Below are 22,243 nucleotides of genomic sequence, written 5' to 3'. Positions count from 1 at the left end.
CTAAGAATTTGCTTACCAAAATTCTCCAAAACTAATTAGCAAGACCTTGCATAACATGATCAGTCATGTGGTCAGTCCTGAATAACCAGCTTATTCAGGAGGCAAAGTCGCCACTTCAATCTTACAATATATCAAAGCTGTCACATTTTTTCAGTGCTTCTAAATATCTGGCACTCAGGTGTTCAAAAACCTGAAGAATAAAACAATTTTAAAAAAACTTATTGAAATAAGCTGGCACAGGATCAGCAAGATCCTCCAGCTTAAATGATGGGCACTTCCATCATGTTTGTGCTCTACCAGTGGATTCCAATGCAAATCCAATGGCAAAGCAGTAATCCGTCAGCAAATTAGGGAATTGTACATTTAGATACACAAGCAAAGCCCTGAACATGTTGGAATTGGTGCAGGAATACAGAAGCAATTTGCTGTGGAACTGCCAGTAAAACCCCATAAAAATCTTGCCTTCATTTTGCTAATGAAACCTCAAATTACAGTAAGTAATACCATCACACACCTCTGCATTCATAATCAATTGAAATTGGTTGCAAGGAAATACGATTATACTTTCAGATTATTTGCCAGTTATAGAATTTATTTTGCAAAGGTATCGAACCAGCTTCTATTATTACCTGACCAATCTAAATCATAATTAATCATCCAATCTCTTACTTGTGCAGAAGCATTGAGAAGTCCAGATGATGTTCCCTCGGATTCTGGATAGGTTATTTCTACACCAAATTCAAAGCCCAATGGAAGATAACCAGTCATGAAAAAACTGAAAATACAAAGATATATTTAGTCAATTTGCACAGAAAAGGCAGCATGTCAGAACTATTTTTTGTATCCTTTAATCACTGAACTTGTTTTGTGTATTGCCCAGTTTAAACAAGCTGCCACAAGTTGAATAAATCTAGAACATTTCATTACATACAAAAACACTGCAACTCTTAAAGGATTCATACTTACAATAACCTAACAGTCATTAATTATTAAAGTGGATCTCAATATCTCAAGATGTTAAGGCTTTTCTCTTGGGTGGGGGGGGAGCAGGCAAAAGAAATTTTAAAAATGCAACTGTAAAGCTGGATCTGGTATTGAAGTTCTGAGTTCTTTTCCTAATTTTTCAGGTTCACCCAAGTACAGCATCCAAGTACAGCATAGGCTATAAGGTGATTTAATTATTGGGACTATAGATGCATACACCGATCACAAAAACTCAGACTAATATTAATTAACATAATTATTTGAAAACATTTAACGGGAACATTTATGTATCTTAGAATATAGTAGTGTCTTATAATTAGATTACTCTATATCAGAAAAGAGCAGCCTAGATCAGTATGAGTAACAATTTCTACTGTCCAAACAGACTTCCTCTGGAACCACATGTGCATTGGAATTTATTCCAGTTAACTAAGCCTTGTGGTTTATACTCATATGGTATGAACATAGCTTTAGATTGTGTTTGTACTGTACCTTTTCAGTGTACTATACTGAAGCTTTATTCTAAAGCTTTGTAAAGAATAAACATGTGATCTTATCTTCCCCAGTTAAATTCTAGAATTCAAAATTAGACTTCCAATACTTAAAAATCTATTGCCAACAGGCAGACAAAATTCTGGTTTTTAATTGGTGAAATATGGACCAACACCACTATTACTCCTCCAGAAGCACAACTCTTCAGTTTTGCTTCATGATTATGTCAATATGGCAATGCTGCCATCATAAACCAAAATACCAGTTAAAGTAATATCCTTTGAGGCAAAATTAAAAGCAAAGATGCTCCAGTTAAAAGCTTGGCTGGATTTAATCCATAACCTTTATTATCAGCTAAATACATCTCTGTGCTTATAGATAATGGGAAGAGAAGGAATTAGATTAGCATTGGAGAAGGGTAAAGCAGAAGAGTATTCTATCTAACATATTGGTTGCACAATGAACATTTCCTAGTTTACATTCTCATTTTATCCTTGACTGCTGTAAGGCTCAGTACCACATTTATGTTTAAAACCAGTGGCTATTCTACACCCAATGTCAGAATAATTGAAGTATTAAGCCTTGGCAGGGATTAACAAAGGAAAATTGATAAAATGCAAGATAATCAAGAGTCACGCTCATTCAATTATAAACTGTAGAACCACTACTGCTGCCCTGCAGAAAGCAGCACAGAGTATATATGATCTACGAGGATTTAATCTCTTGGCAAAGTGAAAGTTAACTCTTTGGATGGATCTAACTACTATTGTAATGAAGTCAAGCCGACAATACCGATTTCCCAATATAAAAACAGAAAATATTGGAAAAACTCAAGGTCAGGTAGCATTTGTGGGAAGAGAAATTGAGCTAAAGTTTCACACCAAAGAACCTTACTCAAACATTATCTGTTTTTCTTCCCAAAGATGTGCCTTGACCTTGGAGTACTTCCAACATTTTCTTTTTTTATTTTAGATTTCCAACATCTGCAGTTTTCTTGTTTTTCACTGATTTCTGAAACGTTTTGGCGATGCAATGAAAGGCAGTAAATCATGTTTACAATTCCAACTTTTATTAGATAAAACTGCCCTACATTCAGGACAGCTTTCTGAGTCCAAGTAATACCGAGTAGATTGCTGGCTTCACTGAAAAGAGTTCAAAGATGTACTGGAAAATACACTGCTCTTTTTTGAAAAAGGAAAAAACAACTGCATTTATACAAGTTATTGTACACAGAGCATGCTTGTGTCCCTGCAGAATTTGACAAAACAGCAGCAGAGATGGTACAAGTTGGTTTAGGAGAATTGAACAAATAAAAAGGTTGAAAGAAAAATCAAAAGCCTGACCCCCTCCAATTTTTGGGCACATACTGAAGTGAGTGTTTCCAGAAAATCATCTTTCACTTGTGCAGTTTATAGTCGCGAAGGTCAAACTGTATGCTTATTCAGTGCGTGTTCACCACTACAAATGGGCATCACATGAAGAAAAAAGTTGGAAAACTGATAGTCAAGTTCATAATTCAACATTGCAGACAACTAAATTGTACATATATGTCAGACATGTCAAATTAGAAAAATGTTAGAGCTCAGAAAAGTGAGTGCAAGACAAATCTATTCAATCCAGTTCATTAAATATTCAATAAAACTACTAAACTTTGACTTAGGAAAAGAAGGATAAAATATATCACTACATCCCACAATGGAGGGATGGAGATATAACAATTAAACTAGCATTATTAGGTTGCAAAATACTGAGTTGTACTGGATAAGTGAAATAAGACTTGTTGCAAGACATCTAATGTGCATACTATTATAATTTGCATTTTACATTTCAGAAATGGAAAGGAACAATTTTTCCAACAGGTTAATAAAAGAACTTTAACCAATGCAATAGAACATCTTTATTTCTTACTTATTGTTGGGTCCCAGTGCATTAGTCAATAAATTCTTACAGACAGCTGTAAGGGTAACTGCTGCAGTATAGGCAGTTCTTAGTGTGCGCTATGGACACAACTCATTACATTTGGTTTGCTCACCTCTGAATGAGAAGGTCAAACCTCAACAGGTCAAAGCTGGGATGGGAATTTAGTTATTCCACTCAGCTCTGAGAATTATTTTCTCAGCCTCTTGCAAAAGGTGGGATGACCACCTCTTCCCAAGTTTTTGTTAATAGTGCTCTTGAACCAGCTGTTGGAGGTGTGCAGTTGACTTCCCTCCCTTTCTCTGGGGAAATCTCTCCCCTAGACTAACTGGTTGAGATCAAGAACTCACCATACAAGGAATCGCGCGGTGAACCCATGTCCATTACTCTGTGGCGCAACATGTTAGTACACCACTGGGCCACCTACAAACATTTTAAAAAACATTATGTCCCTAACAGGTATTAAAGAACAATAAAAAGCGGATACATTGTCACAAATAAACTTGATAATGATTCCATTACATCTCAGCGAAGGGCTCAAGGGGAAAGCTCATTCCCATAAAGATTTAATGTTTGAATTTGTTGACTAATTAATTTGAATATAGTAAATTAGATTACTGCTAAGCAGTTAATAATATTCTTGGAATATTTATCATTCTGGCATTATCTGCATTAAGAGAAAAAAACCAAGGGGATCCCATGTTTTACATAAACCAAGACGTTATCTGAACTCAAGGGTTGTCACTCCTTGTGAGTGACAAAGCAGAGGCAGCAACCATTAACGTGACAGCTCAAAGAACTGTAGCCAGTTACTTTGCAACTCTAACATTGGGTCACAATTATTAAACAGTAACATTTGTTAATTATTAATAGATGTCCTGATTAAAGTGGCTACAAAAGATTCTAATTATGATCCTGAGTTACACTTAAAAAGCAGGTCTACAGTGAAATCATTCTGTTCCCATGACATATTTGGCTCTCAGAAAACATTATCAACTTGAACTTGAAAAATAAAAGCCAAAACTGCAAAAGTTGCAATTGCCAGAATTTGCTTACTTAATACAAATAATACTATGGACAAGTCAGAGGCACCAGACTCCCCTGATGGCTCGGCAAGTTTACCCAAGGTAGGTTAAACAGACCACGCAGCTCTCATTCTGCATTCAGTTAGCAAATCTTAGCCAATGCATAGGCACAGAATGGTCCTTACTCCGTTGATAAGAGGTGAAAAGGAAGGGCAGAGTTCCCCATTCTGATTGCTATCCTGAAACCCTTGCAGAAGATGTACACATGGGTATCAGGTCACAACAGGTAGGTCTCAAAATGTGGCCCTCTGAAGAAGAATACCCAGTTATTATTCAACAAGTTTACACATCATCAAGGTTAGTTTAAAACTGTACCCTAGTTCAGAGTCAATACCAAAAATATAGAGGGACAAAAGTTGTCAAGGATAAAAAAAGACACAGATTCTATGGCAGATTTCAAAATTGTCAAATACTGCATCCTAATAGCTATTTTATATTTGAATGTTTATTATGTTGCTTTGGAATGGATAGTTCTAAAATATCAATTTAAAAAACATTGACAACTAATATTTTCAATGTTCTAGTATATCCAACAACAGTTGCAGCTCTCTGAACATTTTTATCCCAAACACATGTAAGAGCATTCCCTAACGTACTTTGTTGAAAGACATAATGGCCTCTTACCCCAAGACTCCTGCTGTCACAAAGACTACTTCGATATGGCCAAGACTTAACGTGAAGGTGAAAATGAGCATTCCAATAAATGAAATAATGTAGACTGCAAGGGTGGTCTGCCTGTAGAAGAAAAAAGTAGAACTCCTTTACAACATTTATATCAGCTTTTGGCAAACAAATAAAGTATGTCCATTAAGAAAATACTTCAGAATTCCTCTTATGAAACTACAGCATGCCCAATTTGATCTTTCCCTCTTCACCTTTGAAGGAGAAATTTTGCACATGAATTGCTAAAGTAAGAATTGACAACACTGTCACAGAAAGTGTACAATGGTATAGGTATTCTGCGATCAACAGAACCAAAATTGAGTTAACACAAATAATGAAATTTAAAGATCTATAAGCAGAGGAATGACACTGAAGGAAAAAAGGCAAATTAGTTAAGTGCAAAAGAGAGGAAAAAGTTCTCAATATGATCCCAAAGATTCACAAGAATCAGTGGGGATGCTGCATTTCTTCAAGGAAACTTGAGCACTGAATCTTTTCCTGTCTGATAATTCCTTTCCATGACAGAGCTCGGAATAGAATGTGTTTCGGGAGTCTGAGGTCAAACAGGGTTCAAAACATTGGCTTACAATTGCTTGAATTTAGAAGGCTAAAGGGCTTAATCATGTTATAGGAATTAATGAAAGGGAAATCCACAAACCAAGATCATAATCTTAAACATTAATGCTGTTTTAGGTTGTGGATGTATGGAACTACTCTTCAAAAACAAAACTGCAGTTGCTTTGTCTATTCAAATGTTCCCAAGACAGATTGATTTTTTTTGTCAGCAGCATGTTTTCAAGGTATATGGACTACAGGTGGGTAAACAGATTGGAGGTGTAACAGCTGTGAATTAATGGTAGGTCAGCCTCAAGAGGCTGATTAGTCCAAGCCTGTTCTAGCACAGGTATGGACTGACAAACAGAAGTTTAAGCATTTTTGTCATTGACAACATTGATGGGAGGTGAATTGCACAATGTGATCAAGCTGTTGCTTGCTTACAAAGAGTGAAGTGGAAATTGATAATATACAATTCCAATAATGTTCCATGATGTTAACTATGTTGACTTAAATTTGACAAACATCCTATCAAACTGGCAAATTTTCTGGACCCTTGGATGTTAGTCCGATTCACACACCAACAAAAGAATGTTACACAGTAATACAATAAATTTTCCAGTGGACCAATTAAGTTTCAAGGAAGTGCAGGAAACAGGGCCCTTGGTAAGTTTGAATGGAGTTTGGGAAACATCACATGGTGAGCTAGATGCTGAACCCTTGGGATTTCCAAATAACCAGGGAGCAGACTGTCAGAATTTTATTCTACTGCTTCAGAAAGATCTAGATACATTTGGGCCCCAAAGGTCATTGAAGTATGGGATAATAATCGAGTTGCACAGAATCACCAGCCAAATATCTAATGAATTACAGCCAGTCTGAGTTACAATTCAGGCACAAATAGTCACACCACTATAGTAAAATTATATTAAGAATTTGGAGCAAAATGTAATTAGACTTGTATATCAGTGTCAAGGGCTTAATACTGAAAGTCCAGGCAATTTACTTTCATACCCAGTACCTTTTAAATATAGGTTCCAGTTCAGCTTCCATTCCCATTTTTTAAAAAATATATATTAGTTGATTCCCGTAGAATGAGGGGTACTTTGCTTTAGAATTCATTAGCAAATAAGTTAATGAAATTCAGATAATTTGATTAAAGCAAAAAATAATTCTGTAGATTGGGCATCATGAGAGTACCAATAAGCTTTCTGTCACACTTAGAATTCCAAAGGGGATAGAAAGGGAAAGAAAACTAACAAAAACTGATCACCAGTTAGTTGGTGGAACTACAAGTACCTGCTTTGCTGTGGAAAGTCTGGAATTGGACCCAAAGTAGTAAAAATTTACAGTTCTTTTCATCTAATCTAAAAATACACAGCAAGTCTTTTCATCCAATATTTATTGAAGGCATGGTATGAAGAAAATTAAGAAAGGAAATTTACAAGAAGTAAATTTGCTTTAAAAATTTACTGCTTGCATTCTAACAAGTGCAAGTAGAATTATAATTACCTGGAGTTTATACTTTCAGATTACAATCCGAATGCCTTTTATAGCAGAAAGTTAATAATTCAGGGCCTCAGAGACAAATTTAAAATACTTGGCAACAACCAACAGCTGAATCATTTTAGCAATTGCTCATAAATTACTGTCAATATTCATTGATGAACAAAATCTGAAGGAAACACTCTTCAAACTGGCATCAAAATAATGCCCAGAATAACATAACTGAAAAGAACAAGGTGAGGCTTAGTCACTTCTGTTAAATGGAGTCATTATGTTAACTAAAAGGTTTAAAAATCCAAGAACAATGCAAAAAAAAATCAGTATTATCATCCTACTTAAATAATAAACATTTAGGTTCTTTACTCATGCTACAGTGGAGTGATATACTCACTTGTATGCCTTTGTATGGTCCACCCAGAAACCAGAAATGATGGAACCTACCATCCCTGACACCACTAAAGTTAGTCCAATTCTCCCAGCATTCAATTCTTGTCCCTTGCAAACAAAAACATAACTTTCAGGATGAAATATAAAATTCTACATGCATACTAAATTTCTCACAGGACCTTAGTTGTTTATTTCACATAATAATTAAGCATAAATGGCTAAACTTCAAACTGCACCAATGGCTTGTATAATTAAGTGATTAACTTCATGCCTTCCACAAAATATCAATGCATCTATAAAAACATGCAACACTGTTTGATGAACTGACATCTATATACAAAACACAGTGTACAAAATAAGGTTGGAGAAATAACAACAAGCTAACAGTGAATATGGAACTACATCACTACTTCTAATTTTCACTTTTAACTCTAATAAACCAAAAAAAAAAATCGGTAGATAGAAATAGTGCATGAAGAGAAGGCAACTAAGTTACTCTGTTGTCTGGCATCTTATGCATTTATGTTCAAAATGATATTCCATTAATAGTGTGGACATCATTTCAATAATGATGACCCACACAGCACATTCCATAAGTGAATCAAGGTACTAAGTTAGTTAATATAAAGGCTTACTTACCTCATAGTGAGCAATGATCATTTGATTTAATAGTGTTCCTACTGAATAATATGACCCTGTCAGAATACCTAGAAAATATTAAAAATGCAAGCATTACTACTGTCAAACAAAGGATCTCACTTCCTAAAACTATGCATTTTGTTATATTCGTAATTTTCTTGTTCATTTACTTCCTCTGGAATGTCAGAAAGATTTGGAAATCTTAACTCTGTTCAGCATACCAACTAATTCAAAACTATGAAATCTCAACTAGCATCCCTGTGGCTGTGAAAGATGCTGTATAGGTGCAAGTCTGTATTTCATACTACTGTGAACTGCTAACAGGCAATCCATCGACTAAAGCACATCAAACAGCAGCTGATCCCAAAATAGGTAACGTCTGTTAGATTAGTACCTGACCAAAGAACCCTAAGCTTCTAATCTCAGTTTGCTTTTGAGGTAGTGAACCCAGACAGTAACAGAAGTAGCCATGCAGAGAAAACGTGGGGAATGATAGCAATGTTGGAGAAGATGGAATATATTTTAAATTGCATAAGCACAAACTGAAAGAAAATTCTTTCACATCACAACAAAAAAAAACAGCTTGCAGACTAAAGCTTACATCATAAAACATCATAACTAGACGCTGAGTACACTCCAAAACAAACCTTGCTGGTACAAAAACCTTGCTGTGGATACTTGTAAGTGCTTTTCTGTAAGGCTTTGGTTGTACCACAGCGTTTTGGTGCTTCTCTTGCAATTGTACCCCTGCGATTCATACATCTTTATATCAGTGATCTTCAACAGATGGAAGAAATGGACTAGCAAAATGGACTAGCAAAACTAGTATAATGGTGGAATCTTCACTAACAGTTATGAAAAATCAGTTATGAAGAAAATTTGAGAACAAATCAAAATGGAAAATAACTATTTGTTACCTATTAAACCAAAATAAATATGAGTGTTAAAATCCAGAAGTAAAACAGAAATTCTTACCATAACTTAGTAGCAGTAGCACAAATGGAACACTCTTAAACAAATTTACAATCGATTGTTTGTAGGAATACTCATCAGGGCTGTCCAAAAGCACTGCTTGGGACTGGCTTGGAGGAAGTGGAGGTTTGTCCTTAAATACTAAGTAGGGAAACAGAAGATAGTAAGATACTAAACAAAGCAAGTCAAATTTCAGCTTACACAAATTAAAAATGGACTGCAAATCCCAGCTAAGATTTATGAAATAGTATCACAAGGATGTAAAAGACAGATCAAATTCTCATAACCAAAACAACTTCCATTGACTTGATATTTCAAAGTTTACTCCAGATGGAAATTTTAACTGTCATTTCTAAACATCATCCTACCACTTTAAGAAAGCTGTTACAAAGTCTACCCACAAAGATACCACCCAGAAAGCTTCTGAAACCATACAGTATATTATTGCCAAGTCAAGTGGTTCAATTATGTATAATTTCTTAACTTCTGTGAAGCGAGCAGAAACAAAGTTAACAAACACCTCAAGGTTAACCATATTCTACGCACATGCAAAATTAATTCAGTAAATAAAAAAAAATCAGACAGACACAAAAAAAAAGTAGATAGTGTAGCAAAACTAAACAGAAAAAAAATCACTTAGAAATAGTTGACATTCACTTAAGAGTACAAAATACCCTTCAACCTGGAGCATGCAAACTCCAAACAATAGAGACAACAGATAACTCCATACTTAACTGAGCTGCACTCAAGGTGCACACTCAAAAATTAGGGCTGCAATGTTTTACCTCCTTCTGTTATCCTTAAATTACTGTTTCTCAATGGATCATTAAACCATTAAATTTTGCTTATATGACAGAGCCAGAAGCAGTGAGGAGATTAAACAGGAGATTTAAAAATAAGAAATGGAGATTGCAAGGTTATAACTATAAATAACACTGAAGGCAACAGAGTGTGAGGAGTGGAGGATTCTTTGAAAGTACTTGAAGGATAAGGGTTTTAAACAATGCTTTGGAAATTAGGGACCCTCAAGCAGGTTGCCAAAAATGGGAGAACAGTGGGCAAATGGCATGTAAATGGATATGTATAGAGTTTTGTACAAGATGCAGTTCATGACAATGAAAAGAAAATTACAAAATTTTACTTGCCAACACTGCTAGCATTTATTTAGGTCTTTCTTTGGCATTTTCTGCTCCAATTTAATGGCATTCACTTAAAAGAAAAAAAATTAATCATCATATGACAGGAAGTGGCCGCAGTTAGGGATGAGATTTGAATGAGTTCAGGTTACTGGATTTCAAGTATCCTGCAGCTTCACAATTAGTGTTCATTTGAATTTATTCTTACAAGTCTATTTTGAGCTTAAGACACACAATTTCATTTTTACTTGGACTATAGATACTTCCAGCAGCAGGTATCAAAGGGGTTAAAAGACCTCAGCAGGACCTGACCCAGATAATATAAATAGGAACTAGTTGTAATCAAAGGATCACCAAGAATCCTGTTAGATTTATTTACTTACTTGGGTTTATTTACTTGTGCCTCTTAGTTACAATTTAGTCTCAGATAAAAACAGAAAGATACGTCTATTCCAATCTAATGTAGAACGAGTTACTGGTTTTCCTTGGTTACATGGTTTTTATTAATTAATTCTCCTTTTACCTGGTTTTCTCACATTCTCCTCTTTCGGCACGATAGGGGAGTCAAGATTATGGGGAAAAGACAGGAAAGTGGAGTTGAGTCTAAGAACAACTGTGAAATGACTTAATAGTGGAAGTGGCTTTAGGGGCTCAATTCCTAATACCATTTCTTATGTTCTGATAACACTAATGTTTTGGGTATGCTACAAAATACAGGGCTTATTTTAGTATAAGTGTTCTACTCTACACAAGAAATAAAGCCGTTCTCCACTAGACCTACGTAACAACTTGGTATTGGTTTATTATTGTCACTTGTACCGAGGTACAGTGAAAAACTTGTCTTGCATACCGATCAAAACAGGTATGGATCATTTTTCAGCAATGGTTACAAACAGTTCAAATATGCACCAGGCTTTGTGTTAACCAAGTATTAGTAGAAAATTGAGATACAAAACAAGAGAATACTGAAGGCATAAAAAAATTCTTATTTGCACAAAATGTGGTCACATAATTGAAATGCAAAACCTTGAAGGCCCTTGCATAAAGAGCCTTGGTGTTGTTGTTCGGGGGTGGGGAGCCACAACTAATTGGTTAGGTCTTTCAGAGCCAAAATAAGAAGTGGTCTTTTTCTGGCCTGTATCATATTTTTAGTAGTCCAAAAATTTGATAGCCTAGGAAACGTTTGTACGAGTCAAGGTAACCAAAGTAGATGCATTCAATTCAAATTCACTATAAAAGCAAAACATCTAGTTACCAATTTAGAAAGCTGATTTAATACTCACACCCTATCTAAAGGCTGATTATGCCTGTCTGACTTTGATCAAATAGGTCTTGATAATTCAGTCTTACTTAGTGAAATAGATGCTTTCTCCACAAGACTTCAATGACAGATATTTAAATAGGTGTTAAAAGGATGTACTTGAGTACTGCTTATGTTGGATATATGATCCATTATATATTCAGAATCATGTCAATGCTTGGGATTAGAATAGTCTATGATCTTGAGACTCATGGAAAAATTCTAGTAAAATTCTACTTTCCATAACATATGAATTCCATTTCTTCATGACCAAATTTTTTCTTTTGATAGAAATGTATTCAGAAATAAAGATGGTATTCTGAGCATAGATTTTTCACCAGTTCAAATAAATTAACACATTTTATTTTGGATAATGCTCGATGTATTTTATGCTATTCTATAAGCAGGGTGCCAAGTGGGAAAATTCTGTTCTGCAGTTCTGGAATGGACCCACATTCAAGAATCTTCTGCAGCAATTTTGATGCTTATCTAATGATGCCCAAATTGATCCCAGAATGCAACTTGTACCTGTATAGTTGCTAAGTTAAGCAAGGGGGTCTATTGTACACAAATTTAAAACAGTGAATGAGAGAAAATGTACAAATACAAAAAAAATTTCAAAAGCTACTATCTATCCTGTCTTTACTTGTTGACTACTCCACAATGTAAAATTATAGTGTGATTTTGCTGTGTAATACATTATATAAATATAATAAAACAGGATGAATATGGAACCAAAAATATAAACTACCATTTGATGTTAGAACAAAGTGAAATGAACTTACCTGCTACAACCAGGATGAACAACACTGTGGCTATTGCTGCTGTTCCATAGAACAATATACTTATGTTGCTTGCCATCAGATCAAGATCATCTGGAGTATTAGGCACCAAAATTGGAGGTAAAAGAAAACCAAAAGCCACACCAAGCTGCGAAACATAGTAACAAATGAAAACTTGTATGAAAAATGGTGTTTTCAACTATCTAAATAAAAATAATCCATCTATAATACTCACAAGTATCAGAATTCAATTCCTAGCATTTAATTTTACCTGTAGTGACTTGAATAAACTGAGATAATCTAAAACTTTTACTGAGGTACGGATGAAATTGCAATGCAAGATTAAGAGGGGAATTTCACTCCCCATTTTCACCCAGATACACCTCTGAGTGCAAATTAAGATTTAAAACATTGCAGAGTTCTGGCTGTGCAACTGTAATGACAGATGTTGGTTCAGTCCTTTACATATATCCAACAAATCCTCTGCTTCCAATGGAGGAAACAAAGGACATTTAGGATGCATTAAGAAGCCAGAGAGGTGTGAAGATCTTAGAGAATGAAGGGCTGAAGCTCAGAGACAAAACTGGAAGAGGGTCTATGAAGGGATTTTGAATATTGGAATGAAAATTTTAAAATCAAGTATCTATAGAGCAGAAGCCAACGGAGCCTAGTAAGCACAAAGAAAATGGGTGGTGAACAAGGTTTGGTGTAATTAACAATATGGACAGTTTTTGATGTGCTGAAGTTCATGGAGAGTAGAGAAGATTGGCAAGGACAGCAATAGAATATTAAGTCATCAGATAACAAAAGGACAGCTGAGGGTTTCTATCAGTAGACATGTTGACAGTGTAGAAACTGGCTATGTTCTGAATGCGGTATGTAATTAATAAATAGACATTCACATGAATTTTAAATGTCAATTAAAATAAACTTTAAAACTTTATCCACAAAAACTAAATTTCAGAGGTTAATCTGGGCAATATCAGCAGGGGGAAAAAGACAGTTTTAGCAATGGAGTAATTCTGTTGGTTAAAATTCAGAAGTATCAAAAATTACAAGGGGTAAAATGCCTTGGTCTGTCTCAAGACAATTTCTTGGGATGGAAATGATATCAAGGGAGTAAAATTTATGGTGGAGACTGAAGGCAATAGCTCCAGAGTTCATCATATTTTGTTGTGCAGAAAATTTATGCTCATTCAGAACTGTTTATTGACTAAACAGCATAACCAATCTAACATGGAGTAGCAGCTTAGGAAGGCATTTGAGGTGAAGCCAAGAAAACATGACCAGCATGTGGAACCCATTATGCCTTCGCACAATTAGAGAGAATGGTCACAGAGGAGGCAGCCATCTGATTTTAGAGTTTGTGCCAGGACTTTGCAAGTGCAATGCAGCCATTCCCATTCTGCTATCCTCTCTTCGTAGACCTGCAAGTATTTTCTTCAAATCACCGAGATTGGCATGCAGTCAAATAGAATACGATGAAGAAATGACACTTGGGCAACTGTAGAGAAGTGAGAAGCAATCAGGTCAGGGCTTTACTCCCCATGATTCACTAGGAACTTAACCAAGCTGGAATGGAACAATCCAGCTTGACAATGGAGAAGAGGTGGGAAGAGAATTGGGAAGTCAGATTTGTCAGGTTAAAATGAAGTCACGAAAAGTGAAGAGGGATAGCTTACCAGAATCAAGATTTCAAAGAATGCCATGTGTGACTTTGTAAAGGGTAGCTTCAATACAGTGGTAGGCCAGAAGCCACACTGTAGGGACTCAAACGCAAATGAGGGGAAGGGCATGGATGAGGGGACAAGGTGCTCAAAGATTTTGGATAAGAAAGGGATTTTGGAGATGTTATCTTAAATAATGGTCAATTGTCCTCATTTAGTAGAACTTGTTCCCACTGAGTAACTTCTCTTTTGACACCAACTTCCTCTAAAAAAAAGTGTTGCCAAGGGAATGTATGCTTGCCTTTTTGTGTTTTTTCCCAAACCCTGAGATTGCCTCCCTTGCTTGTCAGCATGGACGAGTTGGGCCAAAGGGCCCATTTCTGTGCTGTATAATTCTATGACTCTACTTCTTTATCAATACAATGATTTGAATGCTTTTGCTCTCAACTTCCATCCTTCATTCATGTGTTCCATCTCCAGATCTTACAGCACAAGACCACTTCACTGGCGGCAAAACACTTCCTCTAAAAGGGATATTAAAGGAATTACACCCATGCAAGTATTTAAAAAACTTTTTCTTTGCACATGCTATTTCTGAAGAAAGGCCACCAGTCTATATCCACTATAAGCAGAGATACAGAAAATGCAGGGGGTCAGGCAGCATTCTGCAGGTAGAGAAACAATTAATGATTCAGATCAGTAACCCTTCACCAGAAATGAGAAAAATATGTTTTAAACGACAGAGAATGGGAGGGGTAAAAGAACAAAGGAAATGTCAGTGATAGGATGGTGACTTAGATTGTCCAGGTGATGCAATGCTTTTATAGCCATCTATATATTCAAGGACAATTCAAGAAAGAATAAAAAAAAGTAAAAGAACATGCTGGAACTGTCAGAGGTAGTTGTGGAAATATGAAGCAGAAAGAGAATACTGGAAACACCCAGTGGCATCCGTGAGGGAGAAAAATGGAGTGAAGCCTGACACTCTTGCATATGCACAGGTCATCTCTGACTTAAACACAAAAAGGTTGATTATCCAAAACTGTTGAATTCAAGATCAATTTCAGAGGACTGAAACATGCCTTGACTGAAGTTGCTGTTCCTCAAGCTCTTGCTAGCCATCTTTGGAGCAGTGTAGGAGGCCAAAGACAGCTCAGAGTGAAATAGAAAACTGGCGTGGCAGGCAGCTAGAAGCTCAGTGTCATCCTTGCAGACTGAACTGAGGTATTGTGCAAAGCATTCATCCAATCTCTATTTGGTTTCTCCAATGTAGAGACTTCATCATTACAAGAAGTGCAAGTAAACTGCTGCTTCATGTAAAATATTTTGGTCCCTAAACTGTGTGAAGGGACGAGGTAAGAGAACACATATTGCATCTCCTAAGTTGCAAGGGAATGTGCTGTAAGGAGAGTGGTTTGTGGAGATGAAAGAGCAAACCAATGAGATATGAAGGGAACAGTCCCATCAAAATGCTGAAAGATGAGGGGAGAGAGAGATGGGTTCAATGGCAAAATCAGCCCCTCTCTACAAGGCAAAACACATTTGTTTTCTCATTTCTCCAGTTCCAAAGAAAGGTCAATGACTCAAAATGTTAACTCTGCTTCTCTTTACACTGATGCTGCCTAACCTGCTGATTGCTTCTGGCATTTTGCTTTTTTCAGATTTTCAGCATCCACAGTGCTTTAGATTTTCATCCATCATAAACACATAATTATCTTAAGTATACTTCTTTCCATCATTCTTCCAGCAAGGACTTTAGTCTAAGCGTTTCCATTTCAGATGTTCTGATGATGCTCCCTTCTATACCAGTTTCAAGCATTTTTCTCTGATGTGACTGTCAGGGCCTTCAGCCACGTTTGTTCCACTTCTCACACTTCTGCTCACTGCCCTTTCCTTAAGAACTATTTCTGAGCTTCCATTATCCTCACCTACCACCACCCCCCCCCCCCCCCCCATCAACTTCCATATTCATGGGACTATGCTCTATTGGGACTGCTCCCACTGCCAAAACCTGCTCCACTAGGGATGAGATATAGATATGCCGTCCTCAAGAAAAATAAGGTGAAGAAAAGTCATCATTTTTTTTTGCATCAAGCAATCACAGGGCAGTAAAATAGGATGCAAAGGTACTTTGGTCTATCCCAATAAAGTTAGTTAACTCTGTCACTGGTAACCACAATAGTGTTAGTGACAATAATGCTACTAGGACAGAGCAGCGAGATGGAAACGAGGACTTCCAGACATGAATAACGTGACAGCTCTCAGCTATACTGTCCAATAATTTGCAGTGCATAGCTCCTTTAACAGTTATATATCCCAAGGCACCTCAACAGAGCATTTTAAGGGAATAACAACGAAATGCTTGGTCAGTTGTAGGATTTATTAAGCATCCCAATGAGAAAGAAGTAGACAGGAAGAGCTATTTTGGGAGAGATCCCAAATCTTAGGGCCATGGCAACAGAAGGCAAATATGAAAAGTAAATAAATTTTGGGATGATCAACATGCAAAATCTCAGAAGACTGAAGGGCTGGCAGAAATTACAGAAGTAATGAGGGGGCAAAGTAATGGTGGATTTGAAAATTAAAATGGCTTAAATAAATCAAGGCTGTCCTTCACCTGGGGCCACTATAGGCCAGTGAGCAAATACAAGGAAGAGGGATGAATGAGACTAAATTTATAGTAACCTTGTTCAAAACCATTCAAATAGTCACCTCTGGGACGCAAGGGCAGGAAAAGGGCATATAAGCCAAGCAAACGCAGAGTTGGAGTAAGGGCTGCTACAGACATGGAAATAATCTCCTTTAGCTATGTATCAAGCTGGACAACAGGACTAGCCAGTAAGAATCTTTTTAATTTCAGAGAACAAACAGTTATGAGGAGTGGAATTAGTGATTTAAAAAATTGAATCTGTGGCAGGGACGAGATAGCGTGCCATTATTTAGCTGAGGTAAATCTCTCGTCATGGCAAATGGTTTGCCAAAGTCCTCCTTCAACATGAACATTGGCTATTTTGCTGAGATACCAAGAAGCAATTGGCAAAATAGAATTAAACATATAGTTAACTCCCGACTGATTTCTGAAGTATCTCAGCAAGTTACTTGTGACAAAACTCTTCAAGAAAGCAACCCACCATCTCTTGGTTAAGAGTCGCACATTACCCTTCAGAGAAGGTAACTGAAAAGCCAACAAGGAATGAACAATTTTCAGGAAAGGTGAGCAGTTCAGGGGAGAAAAGTGGTATTCCCCAACCTAAGTAAATCCTGCACCCTAAATCCTGCAACCAGGAGTCCCCTCCACCACTAATTTCCAAAACAGCTAAAATCCTGTGACACTTCCAATATCCATTGATAATTATAACGATGCAATCTCATCTGAATGGTGCAAAAGGTATAAGAAAATGTAGAAATCAGCCAAACTTGTTCAAAAAAAAAGCTATGTCAAATATTTCATGTTGTATTGGTTGCATCCATGCAAAAATTGTTTGAAGATAATCAAATAACCCCGTGCTCAAAAAGTGAAACAGTCTAATCTTGAATCTTAATCTAAAATTGTAAATGCAGAAGTTCCTAAATGGCTGTGATAAATGTACTACAGACCAAAACATTAAAGTATCAACTCTGTGCCAAATCAGTCAACCTGAACCAAAGTGGCAGCTGCAGGTGCAAAAGAATTAACTTCATGGGTAGCCGTAAATTATTTTTGTCACTTCTATCCAAAAATCCATTCTGAATGTCTACGTGTGAAAACCTTAACTGGCAAGTCTATGCCTGTCGTGACAAGTCCTCCAGATTTTAAGTTGTCAAATGCCCTCCAGTTTTCTAATCAGTAATCAACTATTATGTACTGAGCTCCAGATGTACAAATGAACATGTTCAGAACTCCATGTGTTGCCTACTGCTTCATGTTGTATTTGAGTAAATATTGTTCAACAGATGCAGTATCCTTATCAAATAATCTAATATATAAACCATATTCTGAGATGAACACAAAGGACAGCTCTCAGACTAACTAGACTTTGTTTTTACAGAACTTTCAGCCATCTTGGCCAAGCATGTGCCATTATCTTGTTACTTGCTAATTAGTTTGTTGCTCCAGCTCCCAGCTGCAACTAACATTCTTTCTCGTCAGCTCCCACAATGGGTTGGGTGATTGTGGCAAAATCAGGCATAATCGTTTACCATTCCCAGTAGGCTTCTTACCTCACTTGGGCTGCATGGAGCAATGATATCCAAGTATGCCAATAAAGTACGCTGGGTAGCGATTTGGAATGCTGCTGAAGAAACTCCATTATTACGTTGTTCATAATATCCACATTATAGAGTATATACCTGGATTCAGCAGCCGATTCAATGACATTCTGCGATGAGTCAAGTTTCAAAAAAAATTTGGCTCCAAACTTCAGTCATTAGCCGCAAGATGAATTATTCAACCAGAATTGCCTGCCACCGAACGAAAGACTGTAACATTTGTTATAGGCACTCTTGTTGAGTAAGTCTGCACTTACTCCAGTGTCTATCACTTCTTGCACAAGGATGCTCAACCTGGCCACTTGGCTCACCAGTAATTTGAGTAGGTTACATGATGATATGTTTCATCTGTCACCTATGCTGTATTAGGATTTATACAGACAGATTATCGTCCTCTGGCTGTATTATTTGGTTTACCTTCTTCCAAAGATTTGATTTGCAGTTCTTCATGCAGAACACTTCAATGACTTAGCACCATCCTGCAAAATGATTGTGTACTGAACCATTTGCAGTTTACCTCTGGTGGGACAGGATTTTCATCCTCCTTGTAGGGTCATTATTGCAAGAATCATTTGAAGATCCTATTTTGCTCCATGGAACTATGTGTTCTGCTAGTCATGATATATGTTGCTAAGCTGAAATGAGTGCTATCACAATTCTGTGTTTGTTCTATGCCTGAAGCTTGCAAGTCAGAAGTTTTCAATGTTCCATCTATGCCCAGTATTATGGATGGTGTCACATTTGTAAGTTCTCACAACGCTGCTAATTGATTGAAGCTGAAGCTACAATGTTTGATTGAAGCTACATGTTTAGTGCCTCACTAGATTTTTCTAGCTGGGCTAATCATTCTATGATCTTCCGCAAAAGGATTTCTCAGCTGCATCACAGTAGTTTGCCTCACCTGTTATTGATACTTTAAGATTAAGAACATAATGGCACATCTTTTTAAAGTTTTGTCTGTTATGTTTGAAGTAATTAGATAACTCAAAATGTCTGAATCCACTTTCTCCTTCAGTACGAGAGAATTGATCAACTTCTGTATGAAACTGATGAAATGGTGGAATTCCTCGTCGACCATTCCTTGAGAATTTTTTTAAAGTTTTTTTTTAAAGTTCAGTAGCATGGCACAGAAATTTTCTGGAATTTTCCTTTTTTTTTTACAAAATATTTTATTTGTCAGATTTTAAGAGAAAATAGAAGACATGTTAAAGCATACAAACAGTAACAAAATTGGCTGCTCGAAGTGGACACCAAATACCTCAGTGATACCTTAAAGACCCCCTTAAGCAAAAAAAACTGGGGGGTGAAAACAAAAATCAAGAAAAGATCAGAATAAATTAATTCTGAATGCATCCATCATTAATAGTGAGAAAGAGAGGGCATTCCTGGGCACAGAAACTGTCACAGCCCAAACAGAAAGGGGAAAGGGCTTGGCAAATCTACTCTCATCAACTTCTCAAAATTACATACATCAAATCATGCCATGATCTGAAACAGTAAGAGGAAGAAACCAACTAAGATCAAAAGGCAAGATCGATCAAAAAAGGAATGGAAAAATCAAAGATCATATCTAAATCTAAACAATGAATCCTCACAAACCAAACCGACTCTTAACAATGGAGACCAGAATTTCAGGAATTTCACTGGCTAACGATGAAAAGCATTGACAATTTGGCTGTGATTTGTCAGTTCTAAGCTGTCCACTTCAGTGACCTTATGCCCAAGGGCTAGGACATGGCTGCTGCCTTATCCTCTAATGGAATTTTCCTCTAGTGAAGGTGAAGAGTACTCCATTTAAGAGTCTCATCTTGCGCAACATTATTGATAGCGTGAATGATCGCATTGCCAAAGTAGTTAATAATGGACCTAGATATCAGTTATAGCAGGTAGCTAATTAGGATACCGATTTCCTCACTGATGTGCTATTAACATTCATCTTCTTTGCAATCACCTGTGATCAAAACATGACGCATGCATCTCTCACAGAACATGGAATGAAGTCCACTAAATAGTGCATGCATGTGACTAAGCTACGTGTCCTCAACTCGAAGGGCGAGAAAATGTGACTTGGACGTCGAGGTTGGGCAGAGAATGCAAACTGATATACTGAGACGGAACCAAAGACAAAACCAATGTCAGGGAAATGTTGGCGCCTTTCTGCGATTCCGATTCCCCACCCCCCTCCTAATAAGGTGGGGAGGAGACCGCTATTAACCGCGCTACACGGAAAATTTCAAGTGCAGGCGGTCCAAGAGGGACAGCGATCAAACGCCGCTCCTCCTTGAAAGAATCTCCTTCAAATTACAGGAGGAAGGAGCGTTTACATCTTTAAATAAAAACTGCGACGCAACTACATCGTTGTGGGTCGGGGCCTTCTAGAACATTCGCAGACCCGGAAAATCCCCGGGGGGAGGGCGGAGGCGTGTCGGTGGAAAAGGAAGGAAGAAGGCACTCATTAGAGTGCGAAGGCAGCTGGCGATGGGAGTCCAACGCAGAGGGAGAAAAAAAACCCGGCGGTGGTCGCGCTGGGGGGGGGGGGGGGGGAAGGAAAGAGAGGGTGGGGAAGGGGGATGATGGGAAGATGGATGGAAGGAGGATGGATGGAGGGAGGAGGGAGGAAGGGGAGGGGGTGGGCGGGGGTCCGTTCACCCACCCCACCCGCCGCAACAGCGCCGCCCGCCAAGGCGCCGCACAAGTTTACGCTTCCCCCCTTTGCGTCGCGGAATTGCAGCGGGCGAAACGCTGGCGGCGGGAACTGGTGCCCCTCCTCCTCCTCCTTCCCGCGGTGAGACGGGAGAAACTCGAAGCCCCTCATGCCCCTTACCTGATTGCCCAGGACGGCGGAGGCGCACGCCGTAGACACCTCTCGAGGACCGAACCATACGGAGGCCACTCGAGAGGGCAGACCAAGGATAAAAATCTGAGCGATGGAACAGACCGTTTGGGCGAACATGGTCACCCCAAACAGGTCTCGCCTTACGCTTGCGATTTTAATCCACGCTCCGATGCAGTTGAGGCCGGAACCCAGCAGCGCCACGATCCTCAAGCCCTTCTTGTCGAGCAGCCAGGCGGCGGGGAAGATGAGGGGGACGTAGACGAGCATGTACACCACCGACAGCCAGTCGATCTGCTCGTAGGAGACTTGGTAGAAAGTGCTGAAGATGTTGGAGATGATGCTGTACTGGATCCACTGGAAGGCGTTCACCATGGAGTAGAGGCTGAACACGATCAGGATCACGAACCTGGTCCAGTAAACCCGGCACTCGATCGGCTTCACATTGCCAGTCAGCATGGCCTCCCTCTCTTCCGGAGACCGCGCACCTTTCACGGCCGTACCTTCGCGCTCTGCCGTTTCCACATGACCGTTGATGACCACATTTTTGCTGCAAACGGTGGATGCCGTCTTTGTGGCAGGACATCCTGTTCCTTCGACGTCCACCATTGTCACCTTTTGTTTCATTTTCAATATTATTTCGACGTTAAATGAGATATATACCTCTTTTATAACCTATAAAGGCGAATTATATATCTGCTTGACAATTAAAATCTACGTGTGTGTGTCTGGTCTGTGTAAAATTATGTAAAATATATAGCAAATTTCCGCTTATGTTCAACCTTGCGGACGCTTCCTAAGTGAATGAGACGAAGGCGGAGGGGATGCAGCCGTTTATCCAGCGCTGACGTCGCCGTTTGGAGGGTGGGGTGATGATTGACAGTTGCTCTGGGCGAATTAAACAGGCGGTCAGGCTCGATCAAGAATTAACGCGTTTTCTAACCAATCAACCGCCGAGGCAGGGGGGGAGCATGGACGATGCGAGGGAAGCCATTAGCGAATCATGGTGCCCACCCAGAGGAGAGTGGTATGTGAGTTGGCCAATCAGATACGCAGGTGGAAGGCCTATAGGACGAA

At 38.2% G+C, this 22,243-nt stretch overlaps 1 protein-coding gene across 7 annotated transcripts in view; it reads right to left on the bottom strand.

Annotated features, from left to right (window-relative positions):
- Nucleotides 1-21,974, bottom strand: part of flvcr1 (FLVCR heme transporter 1) — a 31,674-nt gene extending 9,700 nt beyond the window's left edge. For 4 of the 7 annotated variants that reach the window (XR_007956030.1, XR_007956029.1, XM_052012449.1 and 1 more), the window contains exons 1-7: nucleotides 21,158-21,973; nucleotides 12,422-12,566; nucleotides 9,204-9,341; nucleotides 8,229-8,296; nucleotides 7,594-7,697; nucleotides 5,103-5,213; nucleotides 670-775 (exon numbers count right to left, since the gene is read on the bottom strand). Coding sequence is in view for 2 of the 7 variants with exons in the window: in XM_052012449.1 (XP_051868409.1) it covers nucleotides 670-775; nucleotides 5,103-5,213; nucleotides 7,594-7,697; nucleotides 8,229-8,296; nucleotides 9,204-9,341; nucleotides 12,422-12,566; nucleotides 21,158-21,793 (1,308 nt within the window). In the remaining 5 variants the exon portion in view is untranslated. Of the gene's footprint in view, nucleotides 1-669; nucleotides 776-5,102; nucleotides 5,214-7,593; nucleotides 7,698-8,228; nucleotides 8,297-9,203; nucleotides 9,342-12,421; nucleotides 12,567-21,157 lie in introns of all 7 variants that reach the window. The other 3 variants (XR_007956026.1, XR_007956027.1, XR_007956028.1) reach the window with 1 other exon arrangement.
- Nucleotides 21,975-22,243: the final 269 nt, after the last annotated feature.

This window comes from Pristis pectinata, chromosome 3 (genome assembly GCF_009764475.1).
Source record: "Pristis pectinata isolate sPriPec2 chromosome 3, sPriPec2.1.pri, whole genome shotgun sequence".
Taxonomy (NCBI): Eukaryota; Metazoa; Chordata; class Chondrichthyes; order Rhinopristiformes; family Pristidae; genus Pristis; species Pristis pectinata.
The sequence above is the reverse complement of the archived record's forward strand: the minus strand, read 5'-3'. Positions and strand labels throughout refer to the sequence as shown.